The sequence below is a fragment of the Oryctolagus cuniculus genome, chromosome 19, assembly GCF_964237555.1.
Source record: "Oryctolagus cuniculus chromosome 19, mOryCun1.1, whole genome shotgun sequence".
NCBI lineage: Eukaryota > Metazoa > Chordata > Mammalia > Lagomorpha > Leporidae > Oryctolagus > Oryctolagus cuniculus.
This window is the reverse complement of record NC_091450.1, coordinates 33,263,771-33,283,222: the sequence shown is the minus strand read 5'-3', so window position 1 is coordinate 33,283,222 and position 19,452 is coordinate 33,263,771. Positions and strand designations below refer to the sequence as shown.

The window sequence follows — 19,452 nt, the reverse complement described above, 5'->3', positions numbered from 1 at the left end:
AAGGCTGTGGCTCCTTCCAGGGAAGGGGCCCCTAAGAGAGACCTCCCCTCACCCCCACCCCCAGAGTCTGCTGTTGTCTGTCAGGCTGGTGGGGGAGGAACCCGGTGGCCGCTGGGGTGGGGCAGGGCTAGCAGCCCCCACCCTGAATGCCCGGCTCCTGAGCGCTCCATGAAGGTTACGATCAGAAGGCAGAGGACGTGTCACAGTGACCACAGCACAAGGGGTGTCCCGCCGCTGCGCCCACCCCAGGGCTGGAACCTGGGCTGCAGGTGACACTGACGGGCAAGGGTTGGGGGGCTGCCGGGGGCTCCCAGGAGCCAGGCCCCTCTCCTGCAGGAGACCCCCCGGGCCACCCACAGTCCACTCCCACAGGTGTCCTGGAGAGATCAGCGGCCAGGGTACACCTGCTTCTCCAAAGACTCCTAACTGGGCTCTGGGCGCCGTCCCTGGGCTCCAGCCTGACCCAGCTCAGAGCCCAGCGATGCAGCCAGGCTCTCGACTGGCAGACCCACCTCTGCTGCGGGAGGGCCGGCAAGAGTAGCCTGTGTCCCCAAGGTGGGCCTGCCTTGGCTTAGGAGACACCCCTGCCTCGCCCCGCCCCACTCCTCCAGGTTCATAGCCACGCCTGGCCCCCGGGCACCACAGGGACCCCCCAGGCCCTGGAGATGATCCCTGTGCACCGCGGGGCTGCAGTCTGTCCCCCAGCAACAAGGAGCAGGCCTCTCTGCAGACCCCAGGGCTGTGCACAGGTCAGTGTCTGCGTGGTCTCAGGACCCCTGCAGGAGTCGGGGGCGCAGATGCAGGGACCGCAGGACCACCCATCACCCTGCTCTGGCCCTGGCCACCAGGGAGGGGCAAGAGGCCCGGGGAAGAGTTGAGGAGGGGGCTCCGGTGACTGGGAGGGGAGGCTGCTGGGGTGGGGGCCCCCAGTGTCTGTCTCCCTGTAGACTGGTCGTGGGCTGTGGTCCTGCCCTGGCTTCCTGCCTCGTCTTCTCTGGTCTCCAAACAGGACTTTGCAGGCTGCACTGCAGGAGGTGGAGCAGCAGAGAGGGGGGAGCTGGCGACTGGAGCCAGGGCCCCCTGGGGGCCGCTGCCAGACGCCCCTTTGCATCAGGATCTCCGGTCTGAGCCCGGGAGCCGCTGGTGTGTGGATGGGGGCGCATCAAGGGGCAGGGCAGGGCTGCCAGGATGAGTCATCGTCCCCGGGACAAGGGGGTGGCCTGGGTCCTGAAGTCTAGGAGGGGCTGGGGGGGGCCAGGTGGGGGAAGGGCAGTTGCGCAAGGTGCTGTGGTTTGGGCTGAGTGCAGGGGTGGGGAGTGAGGGGCTGGAGTGGGACCCTCCACGGAGGTCCTGCCCTTGTGTAGGCTGGGCTTGCTCCGGAACGGGCTCCCTGGCCCCCACTTTGGTGCGTAGGGAGATTCCCCATCCGTGCCCAGGCACACCCGCACAGCATCCGCCGGCAGGCTCCTGAGGTCCCGTGTCCTCCGCGGAGTGTGGGGCTCTTCCGCCTGCCATAGTGGGAAAGGACGTGGAAACCCCCGTGCCCCTGCAGTGCGGAGGGGCGCAGCCACAGGTATGGGGACACACAGGGAGAGGGGACGAGGAAGACAGACCGGCCAACTCCATCGACACCCCTCTAGGCTGGCCTCTGGGAGGCTGTGGCCCTGCCTCCAGGCAGCAAACGGAGCTGGGCCCAGCCGCAGAACACAAGAACCGTGGGAGCCCCCAGCCAGAGCTCCAGGCCTGCCGATGGGAAAGGTGACCCTGGTAGGGGCGACCGGCTAGGAGCAGGGAGAGGGGTCCCGCAGGTGCACCCTCAGGCACCTAGAGCCAGCGCCCAGCAGGGAGGGGCCCCACCCCACTGCCCTGGAGCCTCCACCCACGCCCACCCCCAGCTCTGTCCGGATCCAGGTGCCTCCAGCCTCGGCTGCTCCCGCGGCTTCGGTCACCTCGTGAAGCCCAGAGCCGGTCCCCACCCATCAGGGAACCCTGCTGCGACTCTGGCACTGGCGTGATGCGCGCTGTGAGGCCGAGGCACGCCCGCGCTGATCCCTCGCGGCCCCCGGGCGGGCGGGCACCCAGCCGGGAGCTCCGGTCCAACCCGCCCCCGCAGCGCCCCCGGCGGCGCCTCGGGGAACTGCAGCACCGCCTTCGGGCCCCCCCACCCCAGGCGCCTGCGCACTGGTTATCGCCCGCACCCCTGCCGGTAGGCTGAGCCAGGGCCGGGGGCTGGGAAGGAGGTCCCGGCGCTCTGGGCCGGCAGCGCCCCTCGCTGACCCTCCCGGCCGCCTCCCCCCACCGTCAGGCACGCTTCCCCCGGGGTCACTGTGCTCCCGGCACTTGTCGCTCAGGCCAAAGTCCAGAGCATTTTCAGTCCACATGCGTTCTGCGAACATTTGCTGCCGGCTCCCCTGGGCCAGGCGCCAGGCCGCTGGCAGGGCACGTTTCTTCCATGTTCCACCTCACACGGGTGACCACGCCGCCGGGCCTCGGGCCTGCCAGCTACCGGAACACCTGCCCTGCCCGTGCAAGGCAGAGGGCACAGGCGGGAGAGGAGGGGCCAGGCTCCCCAGGAGTGGCCGGAGGGAGGTGGTGGTCACCCAGCAGGAGGGGTGGGGCGTGGGGGCCTAAAGCTGGAAATACCGCCCCCTCCCCCAGCCAGGCCCTGCCCACAGCCTCCCAGCTCCAGGCTCCAACGTGACCTAGGCTCACTCCCATCTTCCCAGCTGCCCACTGGACCGCCCCAGCCCAGTCACCCACTCCTGCCACAAAGATGTGCAAAGGAGCACGGGGCACCTGGGGTGCAGGCAGCTTCCGCCCGTCTCACCGTCCCAGCCCTGCCTACTGATCCACCAGTGCGCCCAACTGCAGCTCTGAGCCCGGGGGTGCTGCCTGGACACATCAGCCCAGCGTGCAGGAGGCCAGTCTGCTCTTGGGCCAAGTCCAGGGACACAGTGGACCAGGAAGAAGCCCGCAGTGCTGGGAGAAGTGTGCCAAGGCCAAGGTCGAAGCCAGCCCTGGAGTCTGGGCATTCCCACTGGCCACATGCCGGCTCCATGTGCCGGCTGCCAGCAGGCTGTGCTCACAGGGTGGTCTGCGGCCTCCCCAGAGCCACTGCCTCTTGCTGGGGGTGGGGAAGAAAGGGAAAGGGGACAGCAGGGCAGACGACCTGAGCCGGCTGTTCTGACCCCATCAGAAGCCCCCTGTAGCCGCTGTGGGGCCCGCCAGCAACTGGCCCAGCCGCAAGTGGGGGCTGAAGCCATGGATGATAGACCACCAGGGCAGGGCATGGCCCCTGAGTGTCCCCTCCTACCCCCAGAGGCTGGTGTCCAGGCTGGCGGAGGTGACGCCCCTGAACACAGAGTGCCCAGCCACTGCTCGCCTGCTCTGGGCTGGCTCTCGGCCGCTGCCGGCCGCTTAGGGAGAGCGTAAGAGGCAGATCGCAGGCTGGGCTGGGGCGGTGCTGAAAGCTGATGGACCCCCAGGGCCTGGGGCAGCCCACAAGCCGGGCTCCTCTGCAACTGGTGGCCAGCTTTGGGTGTGGAAGAGAGGTGGTGAGGGCGAGGTGGGAGTGGGAATCAGGGTGCACCTGCAGCAGGTGCCGTGGGTCCTGGCCCCTGAGGCTGCCACACCCAGGGCCTGGTGGGGTTGGTGTAAGCACAGGGAGCCCTCCTGAGTGGGGCTCCTCCACACGGCCGCTCGCTGCTGTCTCATGCTGTCTGCTCCCCACCTGCCCCTCTCCCTCCAGCCCTGCACACCCTCCCCTGCACCCACGGCCCAGTGGCCGGCACAGCTTGGAGCGTGGGATCTGACCTGCAGAATTCGTGCACCTGGGTGCCCCCTGCCTGTCCTGCAGGAGGGCTCCTCTCTGCTCACATCCCAGGGGGGACCGGCTGCAGAGGGGGGCAGCGTTCTGGTCAGGGTCGCCCAGCGAGCTGGAGGCAGCCAAGGCCACCAACTCCAAGTCAGAATGAGCACCGAGGCCTGAGGAGGGGAAAGGGCGTGGTGGGCGGGGTCTGGGGTGCAGAGCAGAGCTGCTGGGACTCCGGCTGTCCTCCTCTTGTACCTGCAGGTCCACCCCTCCCCCAGGCAGGGGCGTGTCCTCTGCTGAGTCCCTGGGGAAATGGCCACGGGCGGGCCCCTGGGAGACAGCCCCAGGCTAGCGCCCCAGCGTCCACCTGCCCACCACAGCTCCACAGAGGGTTCCTCTCCCCGGCAGAGCCTCCCTGGGGAAGGGAGAGGGTCAGGGCTTAGGGTTAGGGTTCAGCCTCTGGATAAATCGGCAGTGGTGAGTACACTGTCTGCCTGGATTCTGTGAGCTACTCAAGGCGCCAGAGCTCAAAGCCAGGCACTCCAACCCAGGATTCAGGTGTCCCGCATGGCATCGTAACCGCTAGACCGAATGCCCACCCCCACCCCCTTTAATTTCTGACCCCCAAGAGACGAGCCACTGTGACCTGGGTTAAGCTGCCAGCCGCGGCGCCCTGACTCTGCCTCTGCCCACCTCCTGCTGACACTCCGAGAGGCCGCAGGTGAAGGCTTGCACACCTGGGCCCTGACGCCCACATGGTGGACTGGATGGAGCTCCCGGCTCCTGGCTTCGGCCTGGCCCGGCCCTGGATCCTGCAGTCGCTTGGGGAGTGAACCAGCGGATGCAAGGTCGATGCCGATCTCTCTCTCTCTAACTCTCTCTCTCTCTCTAACTCTCTCTCTCTCTCTCTCTAACTCTGCCTTTCAAACAAGTAAGTCTTAAGAAGAAAAAAAAAGTAGGGGGGCGGTGCGTGGTGCCGCAGGCTAAGCCACTGCCTGTGACCCCAGCATCCCACGTGCGCCCCGGTTTGTGCCCAGCTCCCCGCTGTGGCCTGGGAAAAGCGGCCCAAGATGGTCCAGCTGTTTGGGCAGCAGCCACGCGGGAGACCCAGAGGAAGCTCCTGGCTCTGGCTTGGCTCATCCCTGGCCACTGCAGCCACCTGGGGAGTGGACCAGCAGATGGAAGACCTCTTTCTGTAGATCCTTCAAATAAATAAATCTTAGAAAAGAAAAAGTTCATGGATATTGGAATAAAAAGGTAAATTTTGGTACGAAAGTTTCGAATCCATACAGTTTTTCCATGAAACACTTCCCACAAGCTTGCCGAGGTGCACCGTGCACTGCCTGGAATCGGCCCAGGTGTGCCGAGAGTGCGGCCACAGCTGCTCCTCCAGGACCCAGGGAGGCGGCACACGCTGTGCCCACAGCCGCCGTGTCACTGCCGAGGGCAGCCCCTCGTCACACACCAGTGCCGCTGCTCTGTGCAGGTGCCCACGGCTCCCAGCCACGCCGCGAGGCCCTGAGGACAGGCCCCGGGTGTCCTGCGCACACAGGACACAGGACACAGGATGGCCACATCCCCAGCAGTGAGCTCAACAGGACTCCACCTTCGCAGAACTAAGGGAAGCACGCCACGCCCGGACAGCGCCTCCGGCCACCCCGCCGCACCACTTTATTCACTTCCACCCGGTTACTCCACACGGCATTCGCACCATCACAGTCGCCGCACCCTGGGAACGCGCACCCCAGCGGTGCAGTCAAGGCTTTGCTCAGCCCAGGTGAGGCCGGCTGAACCGCGCAGGTGCGAGACGAGAGGCGGAGGGTGCGAGGGCCTGCCCGCCGCAGGTCACAGACCATCACCACCCTGGCTGCCCTGGAAGGGTTTAGCCAGAGCGGGTCATGCAGTGACCGGGGCGGGGGCCAATCTGGGGGTGATAGGCAGGAGCTCTGGCAAAGCCCAAAGCCCAGCTGGGAACGGGCCCCTCCGGGGTGAGCCCAGACACACAGGGAGTGGACGGCAGGCCACGGAGACGGTGGGGCAGCTTCAAAGATGAGCTCAGCCGCGCTCGCCTCCTGACCACGTGGCTAGGACGGCTGGGCCCCCACAGCCAGGACAGTTGTCAGCTGGGCCCAGCAGACAGGAACGGGCCATGGGGGTGAGCATGGGCGGCCTGCCTAGTGTCCCTGGGAGACAGAAGAGTCCTCGCCTGAAAGAGAGGGGCAGGGAGCGAGCCGGTCACCACCCAGCCTGTGCCCGCCCTGGAGGGAGCAGGGAGAGAGCCGGTCACCACCCAGCCTGTGCCCGCCCTGGAGGGAGCAGGGAGAGAGCCGGTCACCACCCAGCCTGTGCCCGCCCTGGAGGGAGCAGGGAGCGAGCCAGTCACCACCCAGCCTGTGCCCACCCTAGAGGGAGCAGGGAGCGAGCCGGTCACCACCCAGCCTGTGCCTGCCCTGATGGCCAGCTCCCAGGGGTCTGTGCGCTGGGCTTGATGCCTGAGTTCTACAGAGAACAGAATGGGCCATGCGCCAGGCCCTTAGAGCCCACAGGCAGTGAGCACTGGGGATGCAGGACAAAGCCTCCATGGTCCTGGGAACAGCAGGGCAGGAACTGGGGCTGGAGCAGGGCGTGGGGAGGCTGAGGGCAGCCTGAGAGGGGGCCCAGCACCAAGAGAGCTCACGAGGGCCAGCAGCGCCCCAGCACTGCTCTGAGATGGGAGCACTGCCCGGTGCTGCCGGGACACGGGCCGGCGTGAGGCGCCGTGTGAGTCCTCGCCACGGTCACCAGCGGAAGATGGGGCCTCACAGTCCAGGTCCTCAGCCTCTGCCCACCCCTCTGCCGGGCCAGCGCCGTGGCCTAGTAGGCTAGGCCTCTGCCTGCAACACCAGCATTCCATCTGGGCACCGGTTCAAGTCCCAGCTGTTCCACTTCTCATCCAGCTCTCTACTGTGGTCTGGGAAGGCAGCAGAAGATGGCCCAGGTGCTCGGACCCCTGCACCCACAGGAGAGACCCAGAAGAGGCTCCTGGCTCCTGGCTTGAGCTGTTGTGGTCTTTGGGGAGTGAACCAGGGGGTGGAAGACCTCTCTCTGTCTGTAACTCTGCCTCACAAATAAGTACCCTCTGCCACAGCCTCCCTCAGACGTCTCTCTTTGGGACCGGGGAAGCCCCTGACCCTGCCTTGCAGCAGCCTTTCGGGGTGTCCTGAGCAAGTCCTGGACAGAGATTCGGTGCCCCCTACACCACTGGGTGAGTGGTGAGCGCGGCTCCCCATCCCAGACCCTGCACGGGGGCCGGCCCTCAGCCGCAGAACCCGAGCTTACCTTTAGGGATGAATTTCAGCGAGCTGCTGAATATTCAGAACCGGGACTGCCCGGGCTTGGGGCCGTCATTCAGGAACTCATGGCCCAGCCCGTGACCACACTTCCCGCAAGACACCTGGGAAGACCGTGGACAGCCACGTGAGCTCTGGCCCAGGAGACAGCCACCGCCCCAGGCTCGCGGTTCCTCCCCCAGGCCGACGGGGAGCGGGAGAGGAGTCTATGCAGGCGAGGAGTCTGTCCTGCTCCCCAGAGCTGGGGGAGGGGCCGGCACTGTGGCACGGCGGTTAAGCCACGCTTGCGACACCACATCCCATCTCGGTGTCAGTCAGAACCCTGGCTGCTCTGCTCTGACCCAGCCCCTCGTGCCGGCTGGGAAAGCAGCAGACGATGACCCACGTCCATGGCCCTGCGCCCATGCAGGACTCCTGGCTTCGGCCTGGCCCAACCCTGGCTGTTGGGGGCATCTAGGGAGTGAACCAGTACGTGGAAGATCTCTCTCTCTCTCTCTTTCTGTTGCTCTGCCTTTCAAACGCATGAAAACAATCCGGGGTGGCAGCTCCCCTGGCTGAGGCCAGAGGCCTGGGCAGCACCCACCTTCAGGGCTCCGGGCCGGTTGTGCTCCGGCTGCTTGGCGACGCTATCAGCATGGATGGTCTCGGTGAACGCTGGCCACGGCGACGAGTGTGCGTACTTGGAGCGGCTGGAGAACAGCTCGTAGCCGCATTTGGTGCAAATGTAGATGCCTGGGCGGGGGAGGCAGGAGCAGGGGTGTCAGCAGCACACGGGGCTGCCTGCTCCCCTCCCCAGGCCCTGCAGGGAGAGACAGCGCCGGGCTCCCACCGGCGGAGGTGCGGGGCCGAGAGCCTGGCGGAGGTGTGGGACCGGGAGCCACCTTCACACGGCCGCAGGGGCCCTGCAGGGAGAGACAGCGCCGGGCTCCCACCCGGCAGAGGTGTGGGGCCGGAACCACCTTCACACCCGTCTCGGTGCCTGGCCTCAATACCCCGGGAGGTGTGCAGCCAGGCAGGAAGCCGGGCAGCTGAGGAGGACACCGAGGGCCCCACCCTTCCCGAGGGCCCTGCGGGGGAAGAACTCGGAACAGGAACCGCCAGGAGCAGTGTCAGCCCTCACCCACCACCCGGACGGCTTCTTCAGGGACTCAGAAACAGGCCGGCGGGGGTGGACGGGAGCCAGCGGCTGCCGCGGGCAAGTGCGAGCGGACTTTCACACTGGGCAGAGCCGCCTGAGGATGACCGGGGACCCGCAAGGGTCTCAGGGGAGGGCGGTGCCCAGCAGCCTGTGTCTCACAGCCCAGCCGCCCCGGACAGCTGGACAGCTGACACTCCCCAGACACCACCTCAGGCAGGCCCAGGCCAGTCTCGCCCCTCGACATATTTCTACCAAATTAGTCCACATCAGGCGAGCCCAGCCCTCAAGAGGACTCGGGCCATGCCCCAAACCACCCAGGCGCTACGGGCGAAGGTCATCGGCTAGGATGACCCGGCCCCGAGCGGGCACGGCGGACACGAGCCGGACGCTCCCCGCTGGGTCACTCGAGTCCCGCACACGAGTCCCGCACACGCCGGACCCGCTAAGGGGCGGCCCCGCGCCGGAAGCAGCCCGGGCACGCCGTCCCGTAGCGCCCCTCCGGACCCCCGGCAGCCGCACGGTGTCCCCCTGGGGCAGCCACTTCCCCCAGGACGCCGGCCCCGGCTCCACGCGCTCGCGGGCCCCCGGCACGGGGCTGCAGGCCGAACCTGGCTGGAAGTGGTTCTGGAAAACCTCGCCGCCGAAGAAGCTGCAGAACGACATGGCGCCGCCGGCCGCTGCTCGCTCACTGCCCCCTGCGACCCCAGGCCGCCCACCAGACCCGTTCGGAGCCCGCCCCGCCGCCCCGCCCCTCCTGAGGACCAATCGCTCCTCGACCTCCGACCCCGAGCTCCCCGCCCCCTAGGCTGACCAATCAGTGCAGAGACCACGCCCCTCCCCGCGGGTCCCGCCCTCCCCAGCAGGAGGGTTCTGGCTTCCGCCTCCTGGAGGCTCCGCCCCTTTCCGGGAAGCAGTCCTGTCCCGTCTTCTCAGCCAGCCCCGCCCACTGGTGGCTCCCAAGAACCAATCCTGAGCCGCTTCCCTGCAGCCCCGCCTCCCGCGGCCCCGTGGGCCCGCCCTTCCCCGAGCGCCCGGGGCCGCTGCTGGGCCGCGGGGGCAGCCGGCTGGCGCTCGGGTGCCGGGGGCCGGACAGGGCGTGGCGGCGCGCCCGGAGAGCTGCCTCGCCGTCGCTGAGCCCCCGCCCCCCGCCCCGGCCCGCGCGGGCCCTGGACGTCCTGAGACTCCGAGGGGAGAGTTGTGTCCGGCATTTATTAGACACGAGGGGCAGGCGGGGCTGCGTCCAGCCCAGGCAGCCTACAGGTCTCCCGCGGCCTCCGGCTTCTCCTTCTCGAGATGCTTCTTCTGGGGGCCCTGGGGGAGGAGCGGGAGGAGGTCAGGCACCCCGAGCGGCCGGGGGTCCCGGGCAGCCTCCGCAGGGGGCCGTGGGGTCAGCGCCAGGCTCACCATGAAGGCCCTCTTCTCCTGGGCTGTCTGGAAGCGGCCGTGCCCGAACTTGGAGGTGGTGTCGATGAACTTGAGCTCGATGTTCTCCAGGGCCCTGCGGCTGTGGTGCACCAGGAGGGACTGGGGGTCGCGGGGGACGGGGCGTCAGCGCCGGAGCCCCCCACCCCCACCCGCTCGGGGCGGTGCCAGCCCCGCCCTCCGCCCTCCGCCCTCCGCCCTCCGCCCTCCGCCCTGGAGCCGGCTGGCCGCGCCCACCTTCCTCAGCGTGATGACCCGCTTCTTGGTGCCTGCGATGCAGCCCTTCAGCATGACGAAGTCGTTGTTGACTTCGCCGTAGTGAGGGAAGCCACCCTGTTGGGGGCGGAAGGGGAGGGGTACCGGTCAGGGACCGCCAGGGATGGGGCTTCCTGACAGCTGTGGCTCCGAGCCCTGGGTGGGGGGCGCCCCCATCCCTGCCTTATCCCATTGGACAGCTGCACGTCACCGTGGGAAACTGAGGCTCAGAGCTGGAGTCCCTTGGTCCGGGCGCTGGAGCTGGGCTCCTATTCCCAGCGACCTTGGGGGGCCTTTTGTCCACAGGGGTGGCTGCAGCCAGAGGACAGGGCCCACCAGGCCCCCAGCGGGGCCTTGTGCCCCCGCTGCCTGCGTGGGCAGCACCCATTGTGCAGCTCAAGCCCTGGGGCCCCCGCCAGCTGGCTGCCCCTCACCAGCGGTGTGATGGACTTGTCCGTCACGTCGTAGCTGGTGGACGCGTTGTTCTTGACCATCTTCCCGTCCTGCGAGTGCAGCCCCCGGCCGATGCGGTAGATCTGTCGGGCACAGAGCGTGCTGTGGGCCAGACGCGGTGCACCGGCACACCCCGCCCGCGGCCGGGACCCACCTTCTTGTTGAGCTCCGTGCGGTGGTGGTAACCCTTCTGCCCCGCCCGGGCGATGGAGCAGCCCACGCGGGCCGGGTGCCAGGCGCCGATGCAGGCCACCTTGCGCAGCCCCTTGTGCGTCTTCCTTGGCAGCTTCTTGGTGTGCCAGCGGCTCGTGACCCCTGCGGGCGGGCGGGCGGGCGGCGCAGGGGGCTGGGAGGCAGGTGCGGCCCCTCCCCCTCCTGCTTCCAGGCAGCCTTCCCCACGCCCCTCCCCGTACCTTTGACACCCCGGCCCTTGGTGACGGCGATGACGTCGATGACCTCGCTCTGGCTGAAGACGCTGTGCACCGGCACCTGCTTCTCCAGCCGGGCCTGGGCCCAGGCCACCTTCTCGGCCACGGTGCCCCCGTTCAGCTGGATCTCCATGATGTGGGCCTTCTTCTGCCGGAAGGGCAGCAGCTTCATCTGCAGGACACGGCCGGGTCCGGGGGCGGCCTGGCCAGCGGGCTCCCCCCAAGTCTGCCCCACGCCTCAGGGAGCCGTGGTCAGGGTCGGGGGACACACAGACGTCGGGGGACTCTCAGGGAGCGGGGCGGGGCGGGGCTGGAAGGGCCTCTCCGGGAAGACGGTGATGAGCAGGCGCCGGGCGATGCTGTGTGGGGCACAGGCTGGACGCGACCCACGAGGGAGGCTCGGGGCGGGCTGGGGGGCGCTCGGGCGCCAGGGCCTGGGGAAGCCTGCCCAGAGGGCAAGGTGCCCGTCACCACCCGCCCACATCCGGCCACACCCTGTGGACGCTCAGCGGGAGACCCAGGCCTGTCTGGCCGTTTCAGAGCCTCGGCTGACCGCCTGGCTGCTGCCCCACTGCCCCAGAGCCGCTGGGAGGACGCCGGTAGCTCACATTCCCTGCTTGGGTGCCCGGCGAGGCCGCCCGGCCGGCCTGGGCCTGTGCCCGGGCCCTGCGGTATTTTTAGGCTGACCTGCGTGTGCACGATGACACGGATGACTTTGCAGTACTTCTTCATGGCCGCGAAGTCCCTCTGCAGCTGCCGTTTGCCGTCGGCATCGCGCCACCTCCTGCAGGCCTTGGTGAAGGCCTTCTTCTTGCTCCTGTGCCTGAGCCACACGCAGGGACAGCTCCCACCCGCCCCGGCCCGCAGCCGGCCCCCAGGGCCGGGCCCTCCCTGCCAGCCCCGGCCACTCCAGTGGTCCTCACTGAACGATGGCCCCTCCCTCTCCCGCCTCGGTCTCCCCCTCTGCAGAGTGGGTCCTCCCTGGCTCCCGGGACCTGAGGGTGCGTGGCAGGTGCTGTGAAGGCTCGGGGGTCCCAGCCTGCCGGCCACCTTGCCCCACCGCTGGCCCTACGTGTGGGGCACTCTGGGGACCCTCACTGGACTCAGTCCAGCTCCTCCATGTGAGTGGTGGGAGGCTGGCGCCCGGATGGGGGCCGTGAGAGAATGGAAGCCGACCAGGACGGCAGCTGACCTGCAGGCTGCTCACCTCGCCCTCACTGCAGCCCCCACCCAATCTCACAGCAGGGGTCAGCCAGGGGTCACCTCCCACGGAGGCTCAGGGCCTGGCTGTGCCAAAGCCTCAGTGAGGCTCCCCTTGCTGGCAGCACACCACCTCATTCCGGAAAATCCGAGGCCTGAGAAGTCGTCTCTGTGTACAAGAGCTTCCCTTTTCACCCTGGCTGCTAGGAAGCTCAGCGCCAGCTCTGACATCCCAGCCACTCAGCCCTGTAACTAAACCTGAGCATCAGAATATTTTTGCTCCCTCTTCCCCCGACCCCTCACGATTTCCTCTCCGTGGAGGCAGCACCACGCGGTGCCGGCCCCCGCCCGCTGCTCCCGCTGCCCGTCCCCCGGGGCGGCCCTCACCAGTCCCGGTAGAAGCGGCGGCGGCACTCGTCGCTGAGGTGCTCGGCGAAGACCGTCTTGAAGCTGCGCAGGCCGCGAGGCGTGGCCACGTAGCCCACCACGCCCACCACCACCAGCGGCGGAGTCTCCACGATCGTCACCGCCTCCACCTCCTCCCGCTTGGAAATTTCTGGGGGAGACGGGAGACGGGCGTGAGGGGCCGTCCCGAGCCCGGGGCCAGCGGCCAGGACAGTGTCCCCCACGCGAGGGCTGTTCCGCCTTTGCTGGAGCCCAGCAGAGAGCCGACTGTCGGAACCATCAGACCTGTTTCCCTAAGTGCCGCAAGCCCGCCAGGCCCCCGGGGCCACGGCTTTGTGGGTGCCCACGGGACCCAGAGGGCTGGCCTGTGCTGCCCGCGTCCCACGCTGGAGCTGAGCCCACACTGGCTGAGCCCGGCCGCTCCGCTCGCCATCCAGTCCCTGCTAATGCGCTTGAGGGGGTGAGGGCGGCCCACGTGCCCGGCCCCTGCCCTCTGCCCGGAGACCGGGATGCAGTGCCTGGCTGGGGCCCGGGGACTGGCGGGGCTCCGAGCTGGCTGGTGCAGCCATCTGGGGAGCGAACAAATGGATGGAAAATGGATCCCTTCTCTCTCTCTCTCTCTCTCTCTGTCTGCCTTTCAAATAAATAAATCTGAAGAAAAGAAAGAAAGGGAGAGAGAAGCGAGCCAGCCGGCACCTGGTTGTGCTGTCGCTGTCCCTTAACAGGATGCGTCTCGTGGGAGAGTCTGGGTGAGGGCGCACAGGCTCCCGCCCTGCCTCTCCCAGCCACGCGGGAAACACAGCTAACTCAAAGCAGACCAGGGGGCAGGTGCTCGACACCCACGTCCACGGTCCACGTCCCGCGTCCACGTCCATGTCCACATCCTGCATCCCACGTCCCGCGTCCACGCAGCGCCTGGCCTGACAGCTGCAGCTTCCTGCTAGCGCAGACGCGTCAGGCTTTGATGACAGCCCCCGGGGGCGGGTCCCTGCCACTCACAAGGGGGAACTGAGCCCCAGGCTCCTGGCTGCGCCGCAGCCCACTCCCAGCTACTGCGGACATCTGGGGATGAGGGCTGTCTGCCTTGCTCTGCCTTGCAAACAAATAAAAGTTTGGGGGGAAAAAACCAGGTATGTGAAGTAACAATGTATGAAACAGTTCAGGGGCCTGTGCTGTGGCGCAGTGGGTTAACGCCCTGGCCTGCAGCACCGGCGTCCCATATGGGCACAGGTTCTAGTCCCGGCTGCTCCTCTTCCGATCCAGCTCTCTGCTGTGGCCTGGGAAAGCAGTGGAAGATGCCCAAGTCCTTGGGCCCCTGTGCCCGCCTGGGAGACCTGGAAGAAGCTCCTGGCTCCTGGCTTCGGATCAGCTCAGCTTCAGCCGCTGCGGCCAACTGGGGAGTGAACCATCGGATGGAAGACCTCCCTCTCTGTCTCTCTCCTCTCTCCTCTCTCTCTCTCCCTCTCTCTCTCTCTCTCTCTCTCTCTCTCTCTGCCTCTCCTCCTCTCTGTGTAACTCTGACCTTCAAGTAAATAAATAAATCTTTAAAAAAAAAAAAAAGAAAGAAAAATAGTTCAGAAAGGCCCAGGAGTGCAGGGCCCCACTGGAGCCTCAGCCCCCATCAGGGAACACTCTCGGCCTGGATTTCCCGTTTTGTAACCAGCACTGACCACAGCACTCCCCCAGGGGCACTGCCCCAGGCCAGAGCGTGCTGCCTCCTGGCATCCGGAAGGTTCCGCCAGCCCAGCGCCCTGCGTCCGTCCGTCCTTCTGTCCGTCCACCCCCGTGACTCACTGAGTCCCGGCCGATGCACCTCGCGCAGCGTGTGGGTCATGCCTGCCTTGTAGCCCAGGAAGGCCGTGAGGTGCACGGGCCGGCTGGGGTCATCCCGGGGCCACGTCTTCACCTTGCCCCGGTGTCGGCGGCTCCTCTTGTGAGGCAGGAAGCCCAGGTGTCCATGCCGAGGGGCGGAGAACTTCCGGTGGGACTGCGGGCGCAGGGGGAGGGAGGGGAGTCAGAGCCAGGGTCTCCCTGGCGGGGTGGCAGGACGGGCCCAGACCCCAGGCCAGGAGAAGCGGGCCAGAGACCCCAGAGGGAGGCCCCAGGCCTCGGTGCCTCCAGCACCTGTCTTCAGGAGGGTGGGGAGGGGCCTCCAGGGCCCCATCTTCTGGACACAGCCCACCTCGATAGGCCCACGCTGGGCACAGCAGGCGCACGCGTCCATCTCCTTGCCCTGCCTCCTCCGGCCTCCCATCCCCCACAGCCCTAAGAACTGTTCTCGCTGGGGAGAAGCCAGAAGCCCACCTGCCCTCCCCAGGAAGGCCAGCTTGCTCCAGCCCAGCCCCCACACCACCGCGGCCGCAGCCCCAGCCCCACTGACCATGGCGGCAGATCCCCGTGGTCGGGAAGGGGCCTCCCCTCCAGGCACCAGAGGTCGAGTGGCGGGGCCAGGACAGCAGCAGCCAGATCCCAGATTTAGCGCCTGGCAGGAGAGGCCAGTCATCCCCTGTACCCGTCACGGTCTCTGTGCCAGGAGCAGGCCGGGGAGGGGCCGCCGGGTGGGGGAGGGGGCGCCGTGTTGACAGCCCTGGGACTGGCTCCTCACAACCCTCCCGGGCACAACAGACTTGGCGTGCTGGCGGCTTCTCAGCACCAAAGCAGGGTCTGGGCCTTTCACTGACCAAAGGGGCCTGTCCTCGGGCTGGGAGACCGAGCTGGACACACAGCCGTGGAGAGGAAGGAGGACAGTGGGCTCTGCCCCCGGGGTCCCTGGGGTGGCACTCAGGAGCGAGACCCCTGGGCCGCACCAGGGCACTAGCACCCCCTGCTGTTCCAGCCTCCTGCTAGCGCATCCTGGAGACCCCTGCCTCCCACGTGGGAGACCCCATGGAGTTCTAGCTCCTGGCTCCCCCTGGCTCAGCCCTGGCTGTCCTGAGCACTTGGGGAGAGAATGAGATGGGAGATCCTGTTCTCTGTCTTGCTGCCTTTTAAGCAGGTGAAGATAAATAAATAAGCATTAAAAAAAAAAAAAGACCCCCGACCCTAAAAGCCCGAGACCCAGGAGTAACTGCACACACACTTTTTTTTTTAAAGATATATTTATTTATTCATTTGAAAGGCAGAGTTGAGAGAGAGAGAGATCAGTCTTCTATCAGCTGGTTCACCCCCTAATAGCTGTGACGGCCAGGGCTGGGCCAGGCTGAAGCCAGGAGCTTCTTCTGGGTCTCCCAGGTGGGTGCCGGGCCCAAGGACTTTGCCGAGTTCATTGTTTTCCCAGGTCATTAGCAGGGAGCTGCATCGGAAGTGGAGCATCCGGGACTCAAACCAGCGCCCTCATGGGCTGCAGTCAGCGCCTCCCCTCGCCTCAGTGCCGGCCAAGCCCGCACACATTTATGATGTAAATGTTGAGTTTAAGGGGAGGGCATTGGGCCTGGTGCCTGGGGTGCCATATCAGGGACACCCGGCTTCAAGCCACAGCTCCAACTCCTGATGCACACGTCGGAACACAGCAGGCGGAGACTCAGCGATTGGTCCTGCACCCACGTGGGAGGCCTGGATGGAGCTCCTGGCTCCTGGCGTCACTCCAGCCCAGCCCTGGCTGCTACAGGCATTTGATGAGTGATCCAACAAATGGGAGTCCTCTCTCTCTCTCTCTCTCTCTCAAATTAAAAATATGGGCTTCAGTTTTGACAAAGAGGAGATGATGCCTCTTAGCTTTCAGCTCGAAGCTTCTCCACTGCTAAGGTTCTGCAGCCGTGGGCGGAGTCTGCAGGAACTCCGGGTTTTGCGTGGTTAGATGCTAAGATTCGACGCCGATAAAATGCTAAGAATGTTGTCTGGGGTCTGTGTTTCCAAGAGCCCGTCACTGCAGACCTGGCGTTTCTGTGATTTTAAATTTTCTTTTTAATGGAAGTGTTGGTTTCTGTTTTAATATTCACTTATGGGGCCGGCGCTGTGGCACAGCAGGTTAATGCCCTGGCCTGAAGCGCTGGCATCCCAGATAGGTGCCAGTTCTAGTCCCGGCTGCTCCTCTTCCGATCCAGCTCCCCGCTATGGCCTGGCAAAGCAGTGGAAGATGGCCCAAGCCCTCGGGCCGCTGCACCCACATGGGAGACCTGGAAGAAGCTCCTGGCTCCTGGCTTCGGATCGGCTCAGCTCCGGCCGCTGTGGCCACCTGGGGAATGAACCAGCGGATGGAAGACCCCTCTCTCTCTCTCTGTCTCTACCTCTTTCTGTAACTCTGCCTTTCAAATACATAAGTAAAGATTTATTTTATTTATTCGAAAGACAGAGTTACAGAGAGAGACACACAGAGACGTCTTCCATCCACCGGTTTACCCCCAAAATGGCCGTTGCAACAGCTGGGGCTGGGCCAGGCTGAAGCTAAGAGCCTGGAACTCCACCCAGGTCTCCCACGTGGGCGGCAGGGGCCCACACGCTGGCCCCGGCACCTGCTGCCTCTCAGGAGCGCTACCAGGGAGCCGGATCTGAAGCGGGCGGCTGGTCCCCGCCGGCGGCTCCGGCGCTGGCGTCACCTGCCCTGCCGCGGTGCTGGAGCCGACCCTAGAGTCTCTGGGTCCCTAGAGTTGTGGCTCCGTGTTCCCATCCCCGGGCCCAGCCTCTGGGCGGCAGGGTCCAGCACCCGCCATGGACATCCGCCAGAGCCTGGGCCAGGTGTGGAGAGCGCAGAGGGTGACCCACAGGGCCGGGGCCGGCAGAGCTGACCGCCGTCCGTCAGGAGAGCTCCGAGCCCAGGTGCGAGCCGTCTTCCATGTGGGCCAGGGTCCTGAGGCCGGCCGCACGCTGTGCCCACGCAGGCCCGCGCGTGCAGGAGGGGTACCTGGAGGCGCAGGCGCTGGACATCCCGAGATCCCAGCGCCTGGTCAGCACCCAGACCGGGGCGGGCAGGGAGGCTGTGCGTGCAGTGACGCCGAGCGCCCACGCGGGGGCGCGCTGCCGCGGGACGTGTCCGCGCGTGCGCCGAGCCGCGAACTCGGCGTCCCATGTGGCCCCGCGGCCGCGCGCGCGCAGGCGCAGCCGCCCTCGGCGTCCTCTGCAGCGGGCGTCCTCGGCCGCGGGTCGCGCGTTGCGTGGGAGCCTGCCGCCGCCATGCCGGACAGCTGGGACAAGGACGTGTACCCTGAGCCCCCGCGCCGCACGCCGGCGCCCTCGCCGCAGACCTCCCTGCCCAACCCCATCACCTACTTGACGAAGGCCTTCGACCTCCTCGTGGACCGGCCGGTGACCCTCGTGAGAGGTACCGGGCCTGGGCGCGCCCTGACGCCCCCGGAGACCCCCGGCCCTCACGGCGCCCCCGGGACCCCCGCCGCCGCCGCGCCGCCGGCTTCCGGTCTCCCTGGACCTGAGCGAGCGTCAGAGGCGGAGCCCCTGGCGCGCTGGACGCGGCGGACCCCGGGCTCCGGCCGGAGGGTCCCGGGCCAGCCCCTTGGCCCTAGAGCAGAGGCTCCTGGGGGGCCTGGCCTGCCCGAGGTTCGCTGCTTGGGGCGACGTCTGCGGCCCAGCTCAGCCCGCGAGCAGACCTAGCGTCGCCGTCGTGGGAGCAGAGAGTGTGGTCTGTGTGTGCGGAGCGGGTGTGTGCCCATCTGCGTGCAGGAGCGGGCTGTGTGTGTGAGGAGTGGGGGGTGTGCGTCTGTACGTGCAGGTGTGTGTGCCCATCTGCGTGCAGGAGCGGGGTGTGTGTGTGTGTGAGGAGCGGGTGTGTGCGTCTGTACGTGCAGCTGTGTCTGTGCCCATCTGCGTGCAGGAGCGGGGTGCGTGTGTGTGTGAGGAGCGGGTGTGTGCGTCTGTACGTGCAGCTGTGTCTGTGCCCATCTGCGTGCAGGAGCGGGGTGCGTGTGTGTGTGAGGAGGGGTGTGTGTATGTGAGGAGCAGGGTGTGTCTGTGTGTGAGGAGCGGGCTGTGTGCGTTTGTACATGCAGGTGTGTGCCCATCTGCGTGCAGGAGCGGGGTGTGTGTGTGTGTGTGAGGAGCGGGGTGTGTGTGTGAGGAGGAGGGTGTGTGTGCGTGTGTATATGTGAGGAGCGGGGGCGTGTCTATATGCAGGAGTGGGCTCTGTGTGCATGTATATATATCTATGAGCGGGGGCGTGTGCCCGCCTGTCGGGGTGCAGGAGCAGCACTGCCAAGCTGCTGGTTACTTGACCAGTGGGGTGCGGCTGAGGCCCAGGACTGAGACCCTTTAGTGCCTCTGTGCTGGCAGGGAGGGGGTCTCCCCAGCTGCTGGGGTCCCAGAGCACTGGGCGGGCGAGCAGGGCCGGGCCCTTGGGGACGAGACCTTGCCAGGATGGGCCTGTCATGGGGGCCAAGCGCCGGTGCGGGCAGGCTGTGGTGAGCGTGGGGCTCTCTCTGCAGAGTTCATAGAGCAGCAGCACGCCAAGAACCGCCACTACTACTACCACCGGCAGTACCGCCGCGTGCCCGACATCACCGAGTGCGAGGAGGGCGACATCACGTGCATATTCGAGGCCGAGATGCAGTGGAGGAGGGACTAGTGCGTGAGCGGCGGCCCTGGGCGCGGGAGGGCGGGCCCTGCCGCCGGCACAGGGAGGACGCTCGGCCCCTTGTGTTGTGTTTCAGCAAAGTGGACCAGGAGATCCTGAACATCGTCCAGGAGCGGCTCAAGGCCTGCCAGCAGCGCGAGGGGGAGAGCTACAAGCAGAACTGCGCCAAGGAGCTGCAGCAGTTCACCCAGGTGGCCAAGGCCTACCAGGACCGCTGTGAGTGCCCGCGGGGTCCGCTCGGGTCCCCTGGCCAGGACCCACCCTGCCCCCTCCTGACACCCCCTTTCCTTGCAGATCACGACCTGGGGGCCCATTACTCTGCCAGGAAGTGTCTGGCCAAGCAGAAGCAGAGGATGCTGGAGGAGAGGAGAGCCGCCCAGGAAACAGCGGCTGCCTGAGGCCGCCCTCGCGCCCGCCCGGGAATCAAATAAACGGACCGAACCCTGAGCTGGCAGTGTCGTTCATGCCCCCCCACCGCGCGTCAGTACAGG

The 19,452-nt window shown here is 66.8% G+C and overlaps 3 protein-coding genes across 4 annotated transcripts; 1 reads left to right on the top strand and 2 right to left on the bottom strand.

Moving 5' to 3' along the window:
- Positions 1-5,428: 5,428 nt before the first annotated feature.
- MSRB1 (methionine sulfoxide reductase B1) lies at positions 5,429-8,952 on the bottom strand. The gene is given in 4 exon segments (NM_001199820.1): positions 5,429-6,017; positions 7,130-7,244; positions 7,724-7,872; positions 8,887-8,952. Coding segments are annotated over 4 exon segments (351 nt in total). The 5' UTR covers positions 8,942-8,952; the 3' UTR covers positions 5,429-5,985.
- A 516-nt stretch (positions 8,953-9,468) lies between these two features.
- RPL3L (ribosomal protein L3 like) lies at positions 9,469-14,968 on the bottom strand. Of its 2 annotated transcripts, none has more exons than XM_017340190.3 (10): positions 14,822-14,968; positions 14,236-14,428; positions 12,424-12,592; positions 11,524-11,659; positions 10,822-11,008; positions 10,563-10,723; positions 10,390-10,491; positions 9,938-10,033; positions 9,683-9,802; positions 9,469-9,589 (listed from the first exon to the last, which is right to left on the bottom strand). In XM_017340190.3, the coding sequence occupies exons 1-10, from the start codon at positions 14,942-14,944 to the stop codon at positions 9,533-9,535; spliced, it is 1,344 nt and encodes a 447-aa protein (XP_017195679.1). In that variant the 5' UTR covers positions 14,945-14,968; the 3' UTR covers positions 9,469-9,532. The 2 variants fall into 2 exon arrangements, with proteins under 2 accessions (XP_017195679.1, XP_069920233.1); XM_070064132.1 differs by having other exon boundaries at positions 14,746-14,838.
- A 2,483-nt stretch (positions 14,969-17,451) lies between these two features.
- Positions 17,452-19,408, top strand: NDUFB10 (NADH:ubiquinone oxidoreductase subunit B10). The gene is made up of 4 exons (XM_051830257.2): positions 17,452-17,698; positions 18,813-18,951; positions 19,038-19,177; positions 19,256-19,408. Exons 1-4 carry the CDS (start codon positions 17,551-17,553, stop codon positions 19,357-19,359), a joined length of 531 nt encoding a protein of 176 aa, XP_051686217.2. The 5' UTR covers positions 17,452-17,550; the 3' UTR covers positions 19,360-19,408.
- The last annotated feature ends 44 nt before the right edge of the window (positions 19,409-19,452 follow it).